At 54.0% G+C, this 21,273-nt stretch overlaps 1 protein-coding gene across 1 annotated transcript in view; it reads right to left on the bottom strand.

Annotated features, from left to right (window-relative positions):
* The window catches only part of ITPK1 (inositol-tetrakisphosphate 1-kinase), a 168,321-nt gene that overhangs the window by 22,713 nt on the left and 124,335 nt on the right, over positions 1 to 21,273 (bottom strand). Inside the window, exon 4 of the mRNA XM_006879106.1 lies at positions 18,266 to 18,383. Coding sequence (XP_006879168.1) covers positions 18,266 to 18,383 — 118 coding nt within the window. The remainder of the gene's footprint in view (positions 1 to 18,265; positions 18,384 to 21,273) is intronic.

Below are 21,273 nucleotides of genomic sequence, written 5' to 3'. Positions count from 1 at the left end.
CCCCCCCCCCCCCCCCCCGCGTTACATGGTGACTCGTCTTTTAAGAATCTCAGCCTCAGCTCCTGGGAAAGTGGGGAACTCCCACCTTCTCTACCCCCCCAGCAGGGAGTGTGAAGCTGGAGGGTCCTGGGAGATGGGCACATGCCAGTCACAGGGGTCCATGGACCAGAGAAGGTCATACTCAAGCTATGGCGGGCCTCTCCCCTTGGCCAGGTAGCCTTACTCTTATCTGAAAGGTGGCACTTGCTCAGAACTGGTAAGAAACCAACGGACCAGATTCAAACAGACTGATGCCAGAGGACAACTGGGTGGAGAAAGCGGAGAAAAGGGATCAGCATGTTGAACGGCAGCTTAGGAGTCTGACTTTGAACTTGGGTGAACTGTGTTGGTATATATCATCTGAGTCAGAACCCACCCATAGCTGACCCTCCAGCAGGTTTTCAGGGTCAGTTAATCCCACGGAGGCGGTTAATCACCCAGGAGGAGACCGCCCATCTTTCTCCTGCAGAGCAGGAGGTGGATTTGAACTGTACACCTTTGTGTTGGCAGTGCAATTCCTTACCACCAGGCTACCACAGAACTCTAAACTGTAAATGACAACTCCCTTGAGACAACTCCATTGAGACTTGCTGTCTTTATCTGGATGGGAGAGGGGTCCCTCACAGAGCAGATCCCACAGAGGATGGTCTGTGGCCTTGTCCCTCCTCACTTGGCAGGGGGCTGGTACAGTGACTGTTCTCTTACTGGGCCCAGGACACCCTATTGCCAGGGCCAGAAGGAAGCCCTGACTGGACAGTGGTGGCTGTGGCTCTGCCGCTGGGCGCCTCTCTTGGACTTAGTCACCTTCTTAACCTTGTTTCTGATAAAGACTTAGGTGTGTGTCTGTGGTACAACAATGGGTCTCTATTCACCTAGGTGAAGAGGAAGGAGGAAAATCAGGAACCGAAGACCATATGAACGGTGGCTTCTGGCCACCATGGCTGTTTCCTCTACAAGAGAACAGAACCAGACGGTGCCCAGCTACAATCACTCAACACTGAGCAAAGATTCTGTTTAGAATCTTGATCAACAGGGGGAGAAACGTAGAACAGGATTTCAAACTGTCATGGCAGACTTTCTGGGACCATGAAGGCCAGAAACACCCCCTGAACTACTGTCTTGAGATAATCTTTAAATTAAAAAAAAAAAAAAAAGCCACTGAGGTTTTCTTAAAACCAATGATTTGGCTTCACTAGCACGAGATGCCTGCCTGCCCTGTGCATTGTACCCTGTAAAAAGTATACCCCAAAAAAGACACGCGTGACAACAGTAATTTAGAAGGCCGGATATGAAGCTCAGAGGACTCCTATTAAAGGAAGAACAAATCAGAAGATGGTAAGAATGGGTACATAAGTAAGAACGTAGTATCTCTGAATTGTGCCTGCTGAAACGGGCAAACTGGCATATGCCCTGCTGTGTGGATTTTCAACAATGTTGCATGCCCAGGACTAGAACACATAGTAGGCAGGCACACAGTAGGTGTTCTGTGAACACTTGCTGAATGAATGAGCTGGCCTGTTGGGTGAAGGGGACACTGTGGTGGCCCTGCACAGGCTCCGTGGGCGTGTGTGCAGATGCAGTGGCTGTGGGCAGTGTGTCTGAGCCACCTGACCCCTTTTTTGGGCCACTGTATGCCCCCCTCCACCTCTGCCCAGGCTGCCTGTCCTGGGCTTGGTCCACCGCAAACAGTGAACGTGGTGGGCAGTGCCCCCGCGCCCTCTCAGTTCTCCCAATGACTGGTCCTGGAGACGCTGTTCACCTGCCCACTGCTCGACAGTTATGACTGGCATTTCCTGTCTGCCAGCTTTTACTGAACCTGCTGCCACCAGTACTTCTCTGGCTTTGCATATTTCTGGTCCCAAAAAGGGCAGAAGAGCACCATGTCCCCCACATCTGACGTCAGGCCAGCACCCACTTTTCTCCTTCATGGAGGGAGTCTTGTACAAACATTGTGTGTCTGGTCAATGGCTCACATGGGCTTGGTTCCCCAGTGGGAAGTTTCGGGGTTCTTGGGCATTGGCCTTTCCACGGCACTTGGCACTCAGTGCCATGCTGTTTCCCAAAGGCACCTCGTAAATTTGAGGGGTGCCAGCAATGAGCAGCCCTAGCTCCTCTGAGCAGGATGTGTGCCGAGTATTATTATGAAGGGAAGAAGGGGGTGACGTGGTGACCCTGGGATGACAGGGTTCTCAGCAGGGGCGTGGGCACAGCAGCACCCAGTGCAGACTCAGGAGACCGGAGACCCTGGCACGTTCGTGATTCATGAGAACAGACTGGAGTCCAGTGGGCGAGTCCAGCAGCCCCCGGGCCTGGGCAGACCCCTCAGTCTCAGGCCTTGGATTCCTGGTTGGGAGGCAGGTCACAGTGGTTCTGCCGACTCACAGACTTGGGGGTCAAGGACGAGGAGCACAGCCCTTCACAGGTCAGAAGGATGGCCATGCTGGAGGCAGCGGGCAGACGGGCCAAGAACTGCCCTCCGCTCATACAGCTGTCCCAAGACCAGGGTGGCTGTCAGTTCCCAGGTATCCCCAGCTCCAAATGGGACAAAAGTGGAGACCAGAGGATCACTCCTCCCCACCCTATATGACAGAGGTCGGGTGAAGACGTGTGAGAGCATGGGACTTAGACCAGAGCATTGCAGAAGTGCGATGCCCAGCCTGCCCCACCCCCAGGCTGGGTGCATCCCAGCAGCACTGTGGTGCCGTGGACTGGGCGGTAGGAAGTGCTGGGAAGCCTGCATCATCGGCCGGGTGCTCCTGGGCCTGGGAGAGCCCAGGCCGCCCAGGTTGGAATCCTGGCTGCACCTCATGTTGGCTGCATGATTGTGGTCAAGTAACTTTCCTTCTCTGTGCCTCAGCTTCTTCCAGGTGAGAGGGCAACAACCTTACCTATTTCATAAGGTATTCCCCCTCCCCTACATGTAGAGCATATACCACCAGAACACCTGCCCTGCTCCCGCCACCTGTGCTGGTCTGGGCACCTGCCTGGCTCCAGGTCTCTGTCCTGCTCTATGCACCTGCTCTGCTCCGGCCACTTGTGCTGGTCTGGGCACCTGCCGTGCTCCAGGCACCTGTTCTGCTCCGGGCACCTGCTCTGCTCCATGCACCTGCCCAGCTCCAGATCTCTGTCCTGCTCCATGCACCTGCCCTGCTCCTGGTAGCTCTCCTGTTCCAGGTATCAGTCCTGCTCCAGGCACGTGCCCTGCTCCCATCCTCCTCAGAAGCAGCCCCACTTGGAGGTACAGGGTAGTTCTCAAACTTATATCCTAGCACCTCCTCAGTGTGCAAGGCGCTCTACTGCCACAGCGTACAATGTGTCAGGCCACTAATGAAAAGGCCAGGGGTTCAAACCCACTCGTCACTCAATGGAAGGAAGATGGGCACCCTCCCTGCAAAGATCTGCAGCGCTGGGAACCTGATGGACAGTCATTATGGGTCAGAATCGGGGCAATGGCAGTGAGTGAGTGTGTGACAACGGGCCATCACCGTCACTCCCACCAGTGTCATCGTGGGCAGAAGGGAGAGGGCTTCCCACTCGGAACTGTCCCCAGACCCTGAGTGCAAGTTCTAAGCCATTCCCAGGTTTCCTCAGCTTGAAGTGTTCACCTTCCCACATCCACTTCGACTGAAGAACCAAAGAAAATTCCTAGTTCAAGCTTTGAATGCAAGTACAGTGGTCTCCTCACTCACGCTCCACCTCAGCCCACCCACAACCCCTCCTCCAATGCTCCAGCAAGAACAGGTTAGCTCATAAGGATGTCACCTTTCAAGGACAATTCATTTATTACAGTGTTCCAGCATCTTCTCCAGCAGGGCTGCCTTCCTGTGTTGTGGAGCTCTCAGATTCTCACGGGGTTTGGATTGTTGTTGTTGCGTACTGTTGACTTGAGTATGACCCATAGTGACCCTATGGACAACAGAGCTGAACCCTGTCCTATCCTGCGCCGTCTTCACACTTCCTGACATCTTCACACTTCCTGACACATCAGAGCCCACTGTGGCAGTCATCGCGTCAATCTGCCTGCTTCATTATCTAGCTAGCATGTTCCCTGGGGCCAGGACCAGTCTTTACTCCAACTCAGCAATGCTCAGAGAAGGCATGTGCCTTACTAATATCATCCCACTGACAAGTGTAACTGTGTAAAAAGTCAACTTCAGAGCTGCATTACACAGAAATGAACAAGGAACACTGGAAATCAAGGTGGGGGGGGTTGGTCCCAACAGCAGGAGGAAGCCCAGGTGGCCTGCGATTCCCCACATGGCCACCATGTGGCACTGTCACCCTGGAACAGCCCCAGCCGTGGTACTTAGGCTTTGAACAGGTAAACCCTGTGAGCCCAGCTGGTTGACCTGCAAGTTCAAGGGTTCATGGCTCCTTAGATGCAACTTTCAAAAGCCACCTTCCCTTTCCTGGCACACTGTTAAACAACTGTGGCTGTTATATGCCAATGAGTCATCTGCGACCCTACGTACAAGAGCCCTGAATCCTGCTCTATCCTGAGCCAAGCTCACTGTCTCTGACACATCTGCCCCATTACTCCTGTTACTGTATCAGTCCTTTTCATCTGGGGTCTTCCTCTCCTGCGCTGTCCCCTCCACCATTCCTTCTCCAAAGACTTGTCCCTCCCTGGACACCTGCCCAAAGTATGTGAGACAGAGCTTCAAAATCCTTGCTTCCAATGAGAGACTTGATTTCACCCTCTCCAGGACAGACCTGTTTGTTCTCCTGGCTGTTCATGGTATGTTCGAGATATTCTCTGCATTCTAGGTGATGTGAGCTTAAACCTGAGGCAGCTCTGAGGACACACCACCACCACCACCATCACCACCACACTTGGGCTGATGGTAATGGCAATGCCAAGGCAGCCAAAAAGGCCTGGATGGTGGGACACAGAAGACAGAAGTGGCCACATTGTGAATGAAGGACATAGAGCTGCTTGTTTCCATAAAGTGCCTGCTCTGTCTTCCGTGGAGGTGGGGGCTGGAGAGAGAGATGCAGCACTGTGTACTGTGGAGGCCAGGAGTCAGCTGACCAGTGGACAGAGGAGCCACAGTGGGGAGAGGATGGTCTGGGGGTGGGAGCTTTCTCGGTTATTAAGAGGGGCACTTGTGGTGCAGTGGCCACAGTGTTCAGTGGCTAATGGCAAGTTGCTGGAACGACAGACATGTGGCAGGCCACCTCCAGAAGGCTCCTTTCCAGCTCAGGAAATCCTCCTGAGGTTGGTCCTGTCGTCCTACACCAAGCACAACCAAAACTCGCCTCACTGCCATTGAACCAGAGCTGACGCAGAGCTGACCCTCCAGTGGGTTCTCAGACGTCATAAATCTCACAAGAGGAGCCTGACTGCCCACCCTTCTCCCGAGGAGCCGCTTGCTGGCAGACCTGAGTCATCGGTGTTAGAAGCTCAGCTCCCCGCAGACCTCCCTTCCAGACCCTCTCTGTCCTACAGGATTGACCGCTGTTAGTCAGAAACGAGTCAGCAGCCGCGGGCCTGGTTTCGGCTCCAGCAATATTCAGTCACAGCTCGCAGGAAGTTGCGGGCTGGTCCAGCAGGTGCAAAGCTGGGGCTACAGTGCTGGTCCTGGGGGCAGAGGTGACAGCCTGTCTGCCTGGCCTGGACATCGTCACAGCCCAGGACACGCCCTTCCCTGAAGCTGGCACTTCATGGGCACCCCCACCCCTTTGTTGAGGCTGTGCCACTTGGTGTCCCCTTTCATCACCTCCCTCCTTGCCTGGGTCCCTCCTGTAGATAAATTTGGGTATCCATCTGATCCACCCCTCCTGAGTCCTTTCAGGGGTCTCCGTGAGAGCTTCCCCTTTCTCTGGCTTCCAGAATATGTCCCCCGACATGGGACTGACGGCTCACTTGGCATCTAGTGTGTGGACATCTGACTTGTCCCTCCAGCAGTCCAGGGCCCCGAGGGCGGTTTGGATTGTGGCTGACAAACCACTGTGGGCTTCTGGGTTCCAAAAACTTATGGAAAAGACAAGATATATGCAGGCTTTCAAAGGATGGGGATAACTGGACAGCGGTGACATCACCACGGGCACCTTCCGTCCACTCACATCCCCGGACGAGAATGAAATGAAGAGCGGGTTGGATCTGTGGAAGGCATGGGATGTTCCAGGTCTCCGGGCCAGCGTGCCTGGGGGGCTGCAGACTCTGAGGAACTGCCGGGAATCTGCTGTTCATGGGGCTGCCCTTTGGGTTGGGCCCCTTCTTAAGGGGGTTCTGCTCCCTGATACCCCGTCATCCTTCCAGCAGCAGCCACCAAGGCCATGGGTGGCCTACAGGTCAACACAACACGGGAAGGAATTTAGAGCTCAGAGCTGGGGTTCCAGAGCTCAGGCTACCCGTTTACACACTGTACCTCAGTCCTCACGTGTGTAAGACGGGAACAGGAGCAGCAGCTATTACACAGGGGTGTTGGAAGGCGGAAATGAGTGAAGCCAGGAGAGCATGGGACACGAATCACCACATACACCCCTCGGTGTCATACTGACTGGGGTTGGGCTGGCCTCTCTGCACTCATCTATGGTCCAGCCAGTGATACGGGGTCACTCTGAGTCTGTAAAGAAGTCTGGAGGGATACTTGGAGCCCGGACTACCTGCCAGGCTCTGGACAAGGATCTGGTGGCCCTTGAGGTGATCATCTTTGGGGGTTTGGGAGGCGAGAAGGGCCAGCCTTTACTACTAGCATAGATGAAACTCGGGGAGAGCCAAGATCAGCCAGGTCGATGGCAAATGGCCCCATGGCACTTGGCTACCGGAAGCTGGCCGGTGAGAGCTTCTTCCAGGCAGGAATGGACACTGTGACCAGGGCCTGATATCGTGAGACATCACAGAACAACTGAAGAGGTAAGAGAAGTCCCTACGCTCCTCTAAGAGGTCACTGACCACAGACCACTGGGCAGGGACCTTGGGGCCCCCAGAATCTCAGGGAACCAGACATGAGCCTCTGACTTGGGGGCTCCTTCCCAGAGGATTCTAGAAGCAGGGGGGTGGGGGGGAAGGGGAAGGAGAGGTGCTGCCTGCGTGTGGGGGACTCTCAGTTTCCTTCACTCCTCATGGGGAATGGCAGGGAAGTGCCTTCCTGGGTCCCTCGGGCCTCCCAGGAAGTGGAGGGAGGCACCTCACGGTGTCTTTCTCTCCTCACAGGAAGTAGTAAGGACACGGTCACTTTTACTTCTCACAGGAAGGGCCAGGGACATACCTCACCCCTCAAAGGAAGCAGCAGGGACATGCGCCCTTGTCTCCTTTATTGCTGACGGGAAGCAGCAGGGACATCTGATTGTTTGGCTCCCTCCTGACAGGACCCCTTGATTTACAGGCCCTTCTGGGCCCAGGCTGACGCTGGCTGTCCCCACAGGGCTCCGACGCCCCAATGCAGCAACCCTCTCCCTTCCCAGCCATCCTGAAAACAATATTCCAGATGCCCGCCTCAGTGTCAGGGTCCACAGCGGGATAGACAGCGTGAACTGGTCCCATCCCGCACTAAGACCACACTCGCCTCAAAGGAACAGTCTCCATAACTTCCTGTCTCCGTAACTCCTCGCAGGAAGTGCTAGGAACACACTTCCCCGAGGAGAGACTCAGCGGGCGGGCCTGTGAATCTTACCCGATGCTAAACCACATGCTTCAGCCCACCTCGTGGGCTCCCACTGACCCTGGATGCTGTCCAGGCCCCTGAACCAGCCTCTGGTCCCTGCCCAGACCAACCCCCTCATACACTCGTCTTTCACGCTCTAGACTAAGTGGGGTTTGCCCATTCTTCAGGGCCCTGGCTGTGACCTTGTCCACTGGCCCCCGGGTCCCCCAATGTGCTTGGTGTCTGCCTCACTGCCCGCACTAGGTGCTCGATGTGGGGTGCTGGGCCCGTCATGCTCCCTGCTGTGTACCTGGGGCCTGACAGTGCTCAGAGCACAGCAGCTGATTAAGAAGAGGCAGCTGGGGGGGGGGGGGGCGCAGAGTCTGAACCCTGCAGAAGCCGCTCACAGAAGGGGAGATCTACTCTGAACCTGACTGGGGTGGACAGGCTGGGATGGCCGGAGGATGGAAACACCCCGTGAGAAGAAAGCAGCCTGGAGCCACTCCCACCCGACAGGCGGTAAGAAAACCTGACAGCCTATAACACAAACCCCGCTGCCAACAAGTGGGCCCACCTCGTGAGATCCTACAGGACAGAACTGAACACTGAACACCGTCATGGGAGTTTCCGTGGCTCCAAACTTTACAGACACAGACCACCTCCCTCAGAGCCGCTGGTGGGTTCAAACAGCTGATGTTTTCGCTAGCAGGTAAAATACTTCCAGCTCCGTACCACCAGGGGTCCTTTATATCCTGAAGAAATGGAGTTCTGCCAACAGGAGTGAGCCTGGAGGCGGATTCTTCCAGAAGGAGTAAGACCCTAATACACTTGGTTCCTCTGAGCTTTGAAGGCGGACTTCGAGGTGCTGGCCATGCGACAAGAGGCGCCTGACCAGGTGAAGGCCTGGGAGCAGCGGGCACCTCCGGGCGGTTGCAGGTGAGAGGTCCCCGGGCGCCAAGCGGGGAGTGGGAGCTGGCTCTGGGCAAGGAGGAGGCAAACAAATGTCCCAGAGAACAAGTGACATTTCTCAACTGGGCTGTCTGGCCTGAAAGAGCAGGTGGTGGTCAGCTGGACGTGCCGTCTCCCTCCTGTCTGGCTTTGAGAAAAGATGTGCTTCATCTGGGCGGACTGGACAGCAGCTGTCTGCACTCAGCTTGTCTACAGCCGCGATGAAGAAGAGCCAGACACGGGCCAGGCCGGCCGGCGACAGACATTCTGGGCCCGAGCCGGCGCTGGAGTCGAGGATTAGTGTGAAGGCAGCTGCCCCATGATTTACAGGCCCTTCTGGGCCCAGCCTGACGCTGGCTGTCCCCACGGGGCTCCGGCGCCCCAATGCAGCAACCCTCTGCCTTCCCAGCCATCCTGAAAACAATATTCCAGGTGCCCTTTCTAGTGCCAGGGTCCACAGCAGGACAGACAGCGTGAACCGGCCCCATCCCGCACAAAGACCACACTCGCCTCAAAGGAACGTGCTGATTTAAAAAAAAACCCAAAAACCAACAAACCAACCAAACAACAACAAAAAAACCCACAGAGAAATTTCCTTAAGACAAAAAGGGCTTTAAAAAATCATCAAGAAACCAAGCATCCAACAGCAAAATGGGCCCAAATATATGACGATTCATTCACAGGGCAAGTGGCCACTCAACAGATATAACGAGGTGGTCAGTTCTGCCAGTAACAATGACAAAAGTCCCACACATTAAAATGGGACAGGTATCACGTCCACCAGGCAAGCTGGGACAGTCACGAGTGAGCTCTGCTCAATCATTTGAAGGACAACAGAAGAAATAATGATGTGACCTAGAAATGCCACTTCTAGGGATTAATTTTGCAGCAACATGCAAAAAAGGCATTTACCACAAAAGAGCAGTAGGTTGTTGGGGTTTTTTTTTCTTTAATAAAAAGGCTCAAATATAACTGGAATGACCTTGTAAGCCCCAAATCGTATATTCTAGTGGTACATTCATTTACATGCTGGAATACTAAGCTACCATCAATAAAGGCAGACTGCTCTCCCTCGTTTTAAGGGTCTGTCACGGAAAGTGTCTACAGGACTGCTATGACAGGATAGATTTTGATTCACAGTGGCCCCAGGGGACAGCTGACCCACAGAGTGTGGCCAAAGCAGCTCACTAGGCCTTGCTCTTACGCAGCTGTGGAGGGACTCAAACCTGCAGCCTAGTGGTACAGAGATGCGTTCTTAATCACTGTGCCAGCGGGACTTCTAAACATGGCATGAAGCCAGGCTGGATCAAGTAGGGCAGGAAACAAGTTCTATCAGGACTCAGGACGTGTCCCCAATTTGTGTCTTTTTAAGAACATACATATCCGTATGAAAAGGGGCTAGAGTGACAGATTTCCCCTGATAACAGTGGCTGCTTCGGGGAAGTCAGTTTGGGATTAAAGAGATTTGTTTAAGGCTGGTCCAGCAGCTGGTCCCTGGTGTGGACAGAACTGAAGCAGAAGGATGCCAACAGTGGAGGGGGGAGCCCTCGGGAGCCACCCCACCCGCCACTCCTGACGTGTAATCACATAGATCAGGATTCACTGGTGTGACCGCGGGGGAGGTGTAAAATAATGCCAACTTACAAGGTGGACTGTAAGACACCTCTGTTCCCTCAACCCCACATTTCTAAAACTGGGATGTGTCCCCGCAGGGGCGTGCCAATCTAATTAGAACTGTTTTCCCTTCTTCCTGGAACAAAACATTATCAGTGCATCTTATAATCAATGGGGCAATCAATTCATCTGGCTCTGGGAGTAGGAGGCTTCCCAGCAGCCCATTAAAGGCTCTGAGAAGTCCTGCAGCAAAGACACTGAGGAATCCAACCTCTAACACAAGGCCCTTCCTGTTGCTTCACAACTTCCAGAGACCTCGTCCTTTCACATGTCCACGCTCATCTCTGCCTTCCTCTTTGAAGTGCAGACGAAGCCACGCAAGGCAAAGTGCCATCAACATGCTTTGAGGGTGTCTGACCCAGCAGGGCCTCCCATGACATGTCTGAGCCAGCAGGGCCCTGTCCATGCCTGAACCAGCAGGGTTCCTGTCCCTTTCCAATGTAACTGGGATTAATAAGGGTCCTCTCCTTTTAAAAATGTACTGTGGATAATGACTAGGGATGATGGAAGGAGAATTGATGCCTTTGAGCTATGGTGCTGGGGAGGAGTAATATACCATGGACTGCTAAGAAAACGAACAGATTAATCCTGGAGAGAGTTAAACCAGGCTGCTCCTTGGAGTCAAGGATTCTGAAGCTTTGTCTGACATACTTTGGACAGGTTGCAAGGAAGGACCAGTCCTTGGAGAGGGATGTCATGTTTGGGAGGATGGAGGGACATCATAGGAAGGGAAGACCCTCTTTGAGGTGGACTGATTCAATGACTTGGGGTGATGGGGGTGGGTGTGTTGGAGACAGTGTGATTGGCACAGAACAGAGCAGGGTTTAGGGCTGCTGTACATAGGATCACTATAAGTCACAGGTGACTCAATGACACATAACAATGACAACATCATCATCACTACTAAAAAAGCCCTGGTGGCATAGCACACATGTGTTGGGCTGCTAAATGAAAAGTCAGCGGTTCAAATCCAGCCACTCTGTGGGGGAAAGAGGAGCTGTTTTCTCCCAGAATCACAGCCTTGGCAATGGAAGGGCGGCTGACGTGAGTCAGAACTGACCCCAGAGCAACAGGCGCAGGACCACCGGGCATTAACACCTGCTGCCGGCAAGAGCCAGCTGGGAAGCTAGAAGAGTGGACAAAGCGTGTCGCCGTCAACACTCACGTTTCACAGACAAGAAAACCAAGGGCTACCTGCTTCTGAGGAGGTCGCTGCAACAGGCCCCAGAGGCAGACCTCACCCAGGCACAGCCAGAAGGCGGGCTAACAGCTGCGCGGCCCTGGGTCACTCTCTTCCTCGCTGGTCTTTAAAGAACGGAGGAGAGCAGCTGTTCTGGTGGCAGGGAGAGTTTAAGGTTTCTTTCAGCTCAAGGACAGTAGACAGGCCTTAAATTCACAGTGATGTGTAAATGAGTGTTGCCCACCTTTTCTGGAGCTGGGGTGAGTTCAGCGAGCTAGGGCTATAGGTGTCAGTTACCTTCTGACAAAGCTGACCGGGAAGTATGCTCTATTTATGTCCCTGGGAAGAGATTTCTCCTTGGCTGACTTTATATGTGGCCCTGGAAGGCTGTCTCAGTAAGAGGAGAAGAATATGGGGGAGAAAGAGCTGGAGACTCACAAATAGCACTTGACTTACCAAGTGGTCTCTGGATGTACCTGGACACTCAGGGGCTGCAGGAAGCCACCCGGAGGAGCAGTCAGACCTGGGGTCTCCTGAGAGCAGGGTGATGTGAAAGGAGGCAGGGGTTCCCAGGAGGCCCTGAGAGAAGGAGAGGACAGGCCCAGGAAGCCTGCGTGTGCCCACAGAGGACCAGGAAACATGGTGTACCAAGTCAGGGCGCTGTCCAGAAGACGTGGAGCTGGACAGGGCTGGAGGGAGGTGGTGGTGTCATGCCTTGTTGGAGGATGGCTGGCGGATGGGTCAATGTCCCTCCCACAGGGCCAGGAGACCCAGCATGTTAAGCTATGGTGCCTCAGGGGAATGGCCTCCCACGGCATTTCACAGTGAGGAGATGGCAGACATGGGCTGTGGTGTGGGCAGTGGAGTGAGGAGCTTGGCAGAGGCTTAGCACGTGCCCTGACCCTGGCTGCCAATGACAGGAGAGGAGGGTCAGTGCCAGCAGGGAGGTAGCCCCCCTGGCCCTGATCAGGAAATCCACAGTGCCACGCTGGCATGAGGGGCGGCCTGGTGTCCGCCTGCATGGCCCCATCAGGAAAGCCCCCTGAAAGGGGTGGACTCTCCTTCCTGGGAAGGTGTCATCAGATTCCTGCACTGACAGGCAGGACCAGCCCCTATTCCCCCCTCTACCCTCCAGAGCAGGAGGTGACCCGGAAGCACTTCCCACCCACCACGGCTCTCACTCAGGCGGCATGGCAGTGGGTCACTAGCAGAGGGCGGAGGGCTTGGGGGTCAGTTCCCCACCACCCGAGGGGGTCTCCATCGCCCAGCTGCCTAAATCGCAGGGCTTCCTGGGATTCGGAGGAAGGATTCCTGGTGGCACGGTGTGTGAGGCACTGGGCTGGTAACCCAAAGTCAGTGGCTTGAAGCCCATCAGCTGCTCTTAAGGAGAAAGATGAGGCCGTTCCCCTAATGATTTACAGGCCCGGGGTTCATTCTACTCTCTGTTCCTGCGCCATCACTGGGAGTCAGAATGAGCTTGGCCACAGTGCTTTTATCTGGGGCTGGGCTGAGGAAGGAAGCTGGCATGTCTTGGACTCAGCTTCTGGTCTGACAGGAGACAACTGGACACCATGAGGTCTCTCCCTCGACGGTCAGACTCCATGACCAGCAGAGTCCCACAGCAGCTCAGGGGGTGTAGGAGGAGCTAGGAGATGAGCTGAATGAGCGAGCAAAGAGCCTCCCCTCGCCCTTGCACTGATGCCACACGTCCTCTTTCTTTAACAAGGCACTGTCACCTGAAATAGCTGTCACACTGGAGATACTGTGCTGTGGTGAGGTCTCGGGTCCATCCTGCTCGGGAGTCCAGCATTATCCAGATAGAGACAGAGAGCTCTCAAAGCCAGAACACACCTCAAAACGCCAAAGAAGGGGCCTTGGACTGGACTGGGCCTGTGGGGCAGGGGCTGGGGACAGGGGTGAGTGGTCCTCCCTGACTTGGCCCCGGTGCTCTGGGCTCTGCTGTCCTGACTGTCCAATCCTGGATCCATGGAGAGTGGGTCCTCTCTTAGCTGGGATGAGTGAGGGGGGGCTGGCTCCAGGCCCCCACAGCAATATGGTCTCTAATAGAGCTGTGAGGGCAGGAACAGAAGGTTGGAGTTGAGCAGGACTTGGAAAATCAGTTGCAAAATCGGTGTCTTATGTGACAGAAGGGTGAGCTTTGCTGTCAAGTCAGAAGCTGGGAAGACTTGGAGCCATGAAGCCTTAAACACACTACTTCACGTGCTAGGCGCTGGTTTACTCATCTGAAAAGAGGGGATATGGTGGGTGCAGTGGGGAAGGTCAGCAAAGAGGATGGAAGGGGCCAGAGGGGCCTGCCCACCGGTGTGAGGCCTGGTCCCAGTGCCCAGGGACCACTTCATTGGCTCTGCATCGCTGGGGGCCATCGGGGGACCTCCACTCAGCCAGGGGAAAAATGGGGCTCAGAAGGGTTTGGGCTTACCTGGCTCTAGGCAGGGCCAGGATTCAAACCTCTCAATGTCAGACAAGGTCTTCTGGGGGTGGGGAAAGGCTAGGGAAGAGGGGGACAAGCTGGCAGTCAACGGCACACGGGGAGGGGACGTCCTTTCAATCTGCTGGTGAGATCGCCCTGAAGCACAAAGCCCCGGACGTGAGCACCAGGGTCCTGTCGCCCATGCCGCCCCCACAGACGCACAAGCCCTGTGCCTCGCTTCAAGGCACTCCCTCCCGGGTGGGGCAATATCCAAGCCTCCTGCTTGTGCCCACATTGTCCCTAGAGCCTGGGCCCTGCAGACCGGGCAGGCTGACCTTCGCTGGACAGAGAGAAGTCACAAGTCATGAAAGGCATGAGTGGTTGGGTTGTTTTTCTCCTGTCTCAGAAAAGCCAGCATGACAGGCTTGAGGTGTTTTCCCGAGGGGCCGATACAGTCAGGGCTGGGAAGCTGCTGGTCCACTGGCCTGCATCTGAGCAAATTCTAAGGGCCACATTCCCTGTCCCTTCTCAAGATTGCCTGGCCCCAGGCCCTCTACAGCTCACAGAGCGCGGTCAGCCAGCCGCCTCCTCCTGTGAGCAGCAGCCCCCACCAGATGCTCTGGGGGAGTTCGCCCCGCCGGGCTCCAAGGAATGTTATTTTCGATTCACTTGGTGTCTAGATTACTCAACCTCACTCCAAACAGTCTCCAAGATGGGTCCAGATTAAATTCCAATAAAACCACAGGCAGCGGTGCTCCATCTGTGGTGTGCGGGCCCCTCCCGGAGGCTTGGCGGCCGGGCAGGGCATCTGTCGCCTGTGGAGCCCATTGGGAGGGAGGGGGGCTTCCAGAAACAGAGAACGGGGAGTCACCTCTCACCCGAGCCGTCCTCAACTTGAGCCCTTGGCCTGGTAAGAAGACAGTTTACCACCCCCAGTCCTGGAGCCAAGGGGACAAGCCAGGAACTTGAATCGTAACCTCAGCACCATGACATGCCATCTGTCAGCCTGGCCAGGAGGCCACAGGCTGGCCTGGACCCATCCGGCCAGGGCCTTGGTGCGTCTGCCTCCAAACCCAACCTCAGGTAGCCAAGGGGGTCACCAACAGGCCACCCATGAGAAAAAACAGCCACAAACACACTTAAAGCAACTCTGAGCATATCACTGGGGTCCTCTCCCTTCCCTGGGCCGGTGTCTAAGCTCAGAAGCCCACTGCGGGCTGTTTATTTACCTTCTGAAAGGGTGTGGGGTGGCAGTAGAGGTGGAGTGTCTCGCAGGGCTGCCCCTCTGGCCAAGGCTCTCAGGGTGGGTAACATTACACAAGCCGTCCCACCTCACTTTAGAAGGTAGTGTGGCAGACCCCCAAGCCTGGTCTTCCCCGAAACCCCCAGTGCTGTGACAACAGTGTGGGCCACCCTCCCCACCCAGAACTTCGAGGGAGTCTCCCGACACAAAAGCGGTGTCACTTGGATTGCTATAATTATCTATCTCGTGAAGCTTAAGGGGTTATTACGGCTGCTCACAGCGTGCTGAGGGGGGCAGCCTGCCTCCAGGAATAGCCGGGAGCACGCAGGCAGAGGGGGCAGTGAAGCACCTCCGTGGGCTGGTTCTCTCTCAGCAGATCACCCTGGGCATCCCGGGGACGAGGATGTAGGAGCCCAGCCTGTGCTCGGCAACACGCAGCCCCAGGTAGCTCTGTGTGGTCAGGCAAGGGCACAAGAAAACCCACCCACCTCTGCTCTCTACCTGGGAGAACACAAAGCCAGCTTGGGGCTCGAAAAGGTCATCAGGGTGCTGCACGCCCAGCCCCCCCTGGATCACTTCCTGCTGGCCCAGCATCATGCCTGGAGGGTTTGGTCTGCAGGCTCTTACTGGGTCTACAAAGTCCTGGGGCGCTCCCCTGGGTGGCCTGCCTGGCACCCCCAGCAAAGAGCACAGCAGGCCTCACCTGACCCTCTCCCGTGGCTGGGCAGGGACACTGTGACAGGACCCCTGGGGATCAGTCGTCCCCCAGCAGGACACGCGTTAACCCATCAGAGCCCATCTCTCTAGGTCACGTCTGGGCTGGTCTGCTCTGCTCATCTCAGTCCCTCACTCCCTAAATTCATCGTCACGATGGGCAGTCTGGAACTGTGTGCCGTCTGTGTGTGGCATTCACTGTCCTTCCTGCTCTGAATGATGACCGGCGAGCACCACAGAGAGCCCCCACCCTCCAGCTCTCTCTCCGGTCCGCTCACATAGCTGTCCCTCAGCAAAGCTGCAGAAGAAATGGAACTCTCACTGTATGGTGGAGCAAAGCACATTCCACTTTGCGTTACGGTCCTCCAGGCCTCCCCTCCCATAACCCTCTGGAGATTCTAGGATGGCTCCACCTCCAGTTTGGATTGTGTAGAAACAAGAGCCCACAAGGCAGAGAGTGAGACTCTGTCCATGATGGACACAAAGCTGGGCCTCTTGCCTCGGTGACCACTGAGCCCAGTGTCCACCCTGAGAAGTAACTCAGGCTTGAAGTGCAAACAGCCTGACTGAGGGCACCTGGGTTAGTGACACACGGGCTCTAAGGTGGCCGCACAGCTGCACCCAATGCCAGGCCCGAGGGCATCCACTTGGCACTGCGCAGGGTGCTACCTGAGGTTGGGGGGCTGTTTCAATCCTGTAGAAGGGCAGGCTTGTGACTGGGGTGCTGACCTAAGAGCAGGTCCAGCTGGTGAGTGCAGGAAGTGTTTACAGAAGAACGCCTCACCTGTGAAAGGACGTGCTGGGCAGGAGACTCTCTGGGGGTCACAGTGCGAGGACTGGTCCCCCAACTGCCATGAACTTCTGGAACCCCTTCCACGGAGCCAGGGGTAGCCCCAAGTGAACGAGCTGAGAGCTTCCAAGGGAAGGCAAGTCCACCTAGGACCTCAGAGCGTCCACTGTCAGCCCTCCTATGTCCTTCGGCCAGTCTCTTCTTCCTCACTTCCTGCCCTCTGCTACTGAAACTTTCCACTGTCTCACCGAGAAACCTCCGGCCGCCTGTGCCCCACCTCCACCTTGTGACTGACAAGAAGGAACGTCCTAAGACCCAGCTGAGCCAGGCCCCTCCCTGGCTCAAAACTCCCCAAGTGGCCAGGCTTGCTGGCCTGATGGGAACCAGCAGAACCCCCAGGACCCTCCATCACTCTTTGAGCCTAGAACTGAACTCACCCTGTGGCTCAACTGTTTAGCCAAACAGTAGGCAGGCCTATAAGGCGAACAATAACACCAGAGAGGTGCCCAGTCCCAAGACAATCAACCAAACAAGATCAAAAGGGCAGCACTGACCCAGGAATAAACTGCAAAAGGCAGGAAGGACGAATGGAAATGAGACTCACAGGGAAGAAGTGGGAGGTGTGCTGCCATGGACGCAGGACGGTAACGGCATGAAATCAAATGTGTGTGAACGGTTGAATGGAAATATTAAACTACTGAGAATTCAAATCACACAAAAAGTTTAAAAATTAAAATTTCCAAGTGACTCCCTCCTGACTGCTGAAGAGACCACACGCAGCCTGCCCTTATGAGGACTGGGCCTACAGAATGACCCAGCACCTTTCGGCCATCAGAGCCTGTACAACAGGACCAGGGTGGCCTGGGGGTCTGGGCCCTCTAGCCCAAGGACAAGTCCTCACATAGCCCCAGGGCCCCAGGCAAAGAACTTATCCTTAAAATTAAACAAAGGCTCTCAGTGGGGATGCTTGGCACTGGCTGGGGGGACTAGGAGGTCACTGTTAGCACTAATCTTTCCAGAAAGCTCTGCTCACATAAACAAACACCTTGGAAAGGCTGTATCGCCTGCTCTGTGGCTGCCCTGCCTGGAGAGGGGCAGGGGGAGGGAGGGATGAGACACTGGGGACTAGAGGCTGCAGCTGGCAGGAGTCCTTGCAGCCAAGAAAAAGGAGGCTCCCTCCCCCGGAACACAGCGTACCCCAAGAGGCTCGGTGGCCGCATGATAGATCTCCATGTGTTTGATTAAAGGCCCTTCAGATTGCTTGTTTGTCTCCTTCACCGGGTTACATAACTCCCCTCTCTCACTGCTGAGCTATTCTGCACACACCCCAGTCCTCTGAGTGCTGTGTGAGCAGGACTTTTCATCCCCACCCCACCAACCCCGCCACCCATGGGCTCAACACAATGAAACAAAAACCCTCCTCAAGTGGCCAGGGCCACTCCCCCCAGGAGCACACAGAGGACTTTCTTTCCTTGGCCTGCTGGGCTCAGAGGCAACAAGAAAGGCTCTCTCCAGAATGTTCTCTCTCAAAGAATCCAAGCACACTCTGGCCCGAGGTGCTTCAAAGGACTGGAGGCCCAGGCTGTGGCTGCTCTGTCCACAACCGGGCGGGGGATGCTTGGCTGCAGAGACGCCCACGATACACCGTCCCTCCTACCTTTCATGTAGGCCTCGATCTTCCGGATGAGCTCGTAGGACTTGGAGCGGTCCAGCAGGGTCCTGATGGCAGGAAGGGGGTCCAGGATAATGGTCTCAGGGTGGGCGTCAATGTATTCCTAAAATAAAGCAATGCCCGGCAGTTAGGGGGGAGGCTGGTGTTCATGAGGGGAGGCTGATGCTGGATAATAACGTGAGTTGGGTTTTGTCCCCTTGTCCACAGTGTGCTTGGCAGGTGGGGGTGTTGGCTTTCCTGGCACCAATCCCTCCCTGCTCCTTCTCCATCAGTCCTGGTTTCTGCTGGGGATTCACACAAACTGAGAGCTGTTATTCAATGCCAGGGAGCACACGACTTTGCATAGGCTGATTACCCTTGGCCAGGAGGGCTCAGGTCAGAGTAAAGTTCAACTATGACCCAGCGAATGTTGGGATAAAAGCCTCTTTTTCCTCGCTTGAAGACAAAGAGGATATGGACACTGGCAATTGTGTGATCACATGGAAAAGACCTGCCTCGTCCACCCTCGACCGGAGAGCTGAGAAAAGAAATGAAACTTTGAGACATTACTTGAGCCCTGGATAAAGCCAGACCTGAAACCAAATTTATGCCATGTGCTGACTATTGTCAACTGATAGGCTACCTTCACCATGCCTGACAAGGATATTTTACTTAACATATAGACTGAATAGTGCAGAGAAAGGATACAGCCCTGACGCACACCTTTCTTGGTTTTAAACTGGGTAGTTATCTCCCCTTGTCCTGTCTGAATGATTGCTTCTTTGTCTGTGTGTTTCACATGAGTGCAATTAAGTATTCAGGAATTCCCATTCTTCTTAATGTTAGCTGTAATGTATTAAGTATTCATGTGTTGTTGTGTTATGTGCCGTCGAGTCGCTTATTAAGTATAAGGAGAATTGATGCCTTTGAGCTGTGGTGCTGGAGAAGAGTGTTGAATGTACCGTGGACTGCCAAGAAAATAAACAGATTCATCCTGGAGAGGGTTAAACCAGGCTACTCCTTGGAGGCAAGGATTCTGGGGCTTCTTCTGACATACTTTGGACATGTTGTAAGGAGGGACAGGTCCTTGGAGAGGGACATCATGCTTGGGAGGGTGGAGGGACAGGGCAGGAGGGGAAGACTCTCTATGAGGTGGATTGATTCAGTGCCTGGGGTAATCGGGATGCAGTGCAATTGGCACAGGATAGAGTAGGGTTTAGGACTTTGTACATAGGGTCGCTATGAGTCACAAATGACTCGATGGCACATAACAACAACAACAACAACATTAGGCCAAAGCTAAAGGAAGAAACCAAGAAATCAAAAAGCTAAACAGAAAATTTCAAAAGGCAGCCTGAGATGACAAAGCGAGATACTATAATAAAATGTGCAGAGCTGGAGTCAGAAAATCAAAAGGGCCGAACTCACTCAGTATTTCTTAAGCTGAAGGACTTGAAAAATAAATTCAAGCCACAGGTGGCACTTAAGGATACTTTGGGTAGAATGTTAAATGATCCAGGAAGTATCAAGAGAAGATGGAAGGAGTACACAGAGTCACTGTATCAGAAGGAATTGGCTGACATAGAGGAATTTCATGAAATAATATATGAGCAAGAGCCTGTGGTGATGAAGGAGGATGTTCAAATTGCTCTGAAGGAATTGACAAAAAACAAGGCTCCAGGAGTTGATGGCATACCAATTGACATATTTTAACAAACAGACGCTGCCCTGGATGTGCTCACCAAGTTGTGCCAAGAAATCTGGAGGACAGCCAGCTGGCCAACTGACTAGAAGAGATCGATATTTGTTCCCATTCCAAAGAAAGGTGACCCAACAGAGTGAGGAAATTATCGAACAATATCATCGATTTTTTAAAAAATTTTATTATTTTTGTGTGAGTGTACCGTCAAATCAGATCTGACTGGTACAGGAGGAGATTGTCCCTCCTTCCCCGGCAAAGCATCTGGTGGATTTGAACCGTGCGCCTCTGGGATTGTAGTTGCAGCTCCTTACCACTAGGCCACCAGAGCTCCCCCGAACAATATCATTGATAACACATGCAAGCAAGATTCTGCTGAAAATTATCCAAAAATGTTTGGAACAATATGTCAACAGAGAACTGCCTGATGTGCAGGCTGGATTTAGGAGAGGTCATGGTACTAGGGATATTATAGCTAATGTTAGATGGATCTTGGCAGAAAGCAAAGAATACCAGAAGAATGTCTATCTGTGCTTCATTGACTATGCAAAGGCTTTTGACTGTGTGGATCACAACAAGCCATGGCTGACTGTGAGAAGAATGGGAATCCCAGAACATTTGATTGTGCTAATGCGAAACCTATACTTGGACCAAGAGGCAGTCGTCAGAACAGAGCAAAGAGACACTGGATGGTTCAAAATCAAGAAAGGGGTCCATCAGGGATGTATTCTGTCTCCATATCTTTTCAATCTGTATGCAGAACAGATTATCCAAGATGCTGGGCTGTACGAGGAGGAATGTGGCATCAGGATTTGTGCAAGAGTCATCAATAACCTGCATTATGCAGATGACACAACCCAGCTTGCTGAAACTGAAGAGGACCTGAAGTGCTTGCTGCTGAAGGTCAAGGACTGCAGCCTCCTATATGGATTGAAGCTCAACATCAAGAAAACAAAGATTCTCACCACTGGGCCAATTGGCACCATCAGTATGGATGGTGAAGAGATTGAGATAGTAAACAGTTTTAGTTTACTTGGTCCCACAGTCAACACTCTTGGTAACAGCAGCCAGGAAATCAAGAGATGAATTGCATTGGGAAAGTCAGCTGTGAGGGACTTTGCAAGAGTACTGAAGAGCAACGACATCAGGCTGGAGACTACGGTGCGCCTGATCTGGGCTATAGTCTTCGCAATTACGTGTTATGCATCAGAGAGTTGGACACTGACTAGGGATGATAGAAAGAAAACTGATGCCTTTGAGCTGTGGTGCTGGAGAAGAGTGCTGAATATACCATGGACTGATAGGAGAAAAAAAT

This window comes from Elephantulus edwardii, unplaced genomic scaffold, assembly GCF_000299155.1.
Source record: "Elephantulus edwardii isolate Elephantulus edwardi_28Jun2011 unplaced genomic scaffold, EleEdw1.0 scaffold00002, whole genome shotgun sequence".
Taxonomy (NCBI): Eukaryota; Metazoa; Chordata; class Mammalia; order Macroscelidea; family Macroscelididae; genus Elephantulus; species Elephantulus edwardii.
Note: the sequence above shows the minus strand (reverse complement) of the source record. Positions and strands in the feature narration are given on the sequence as shown.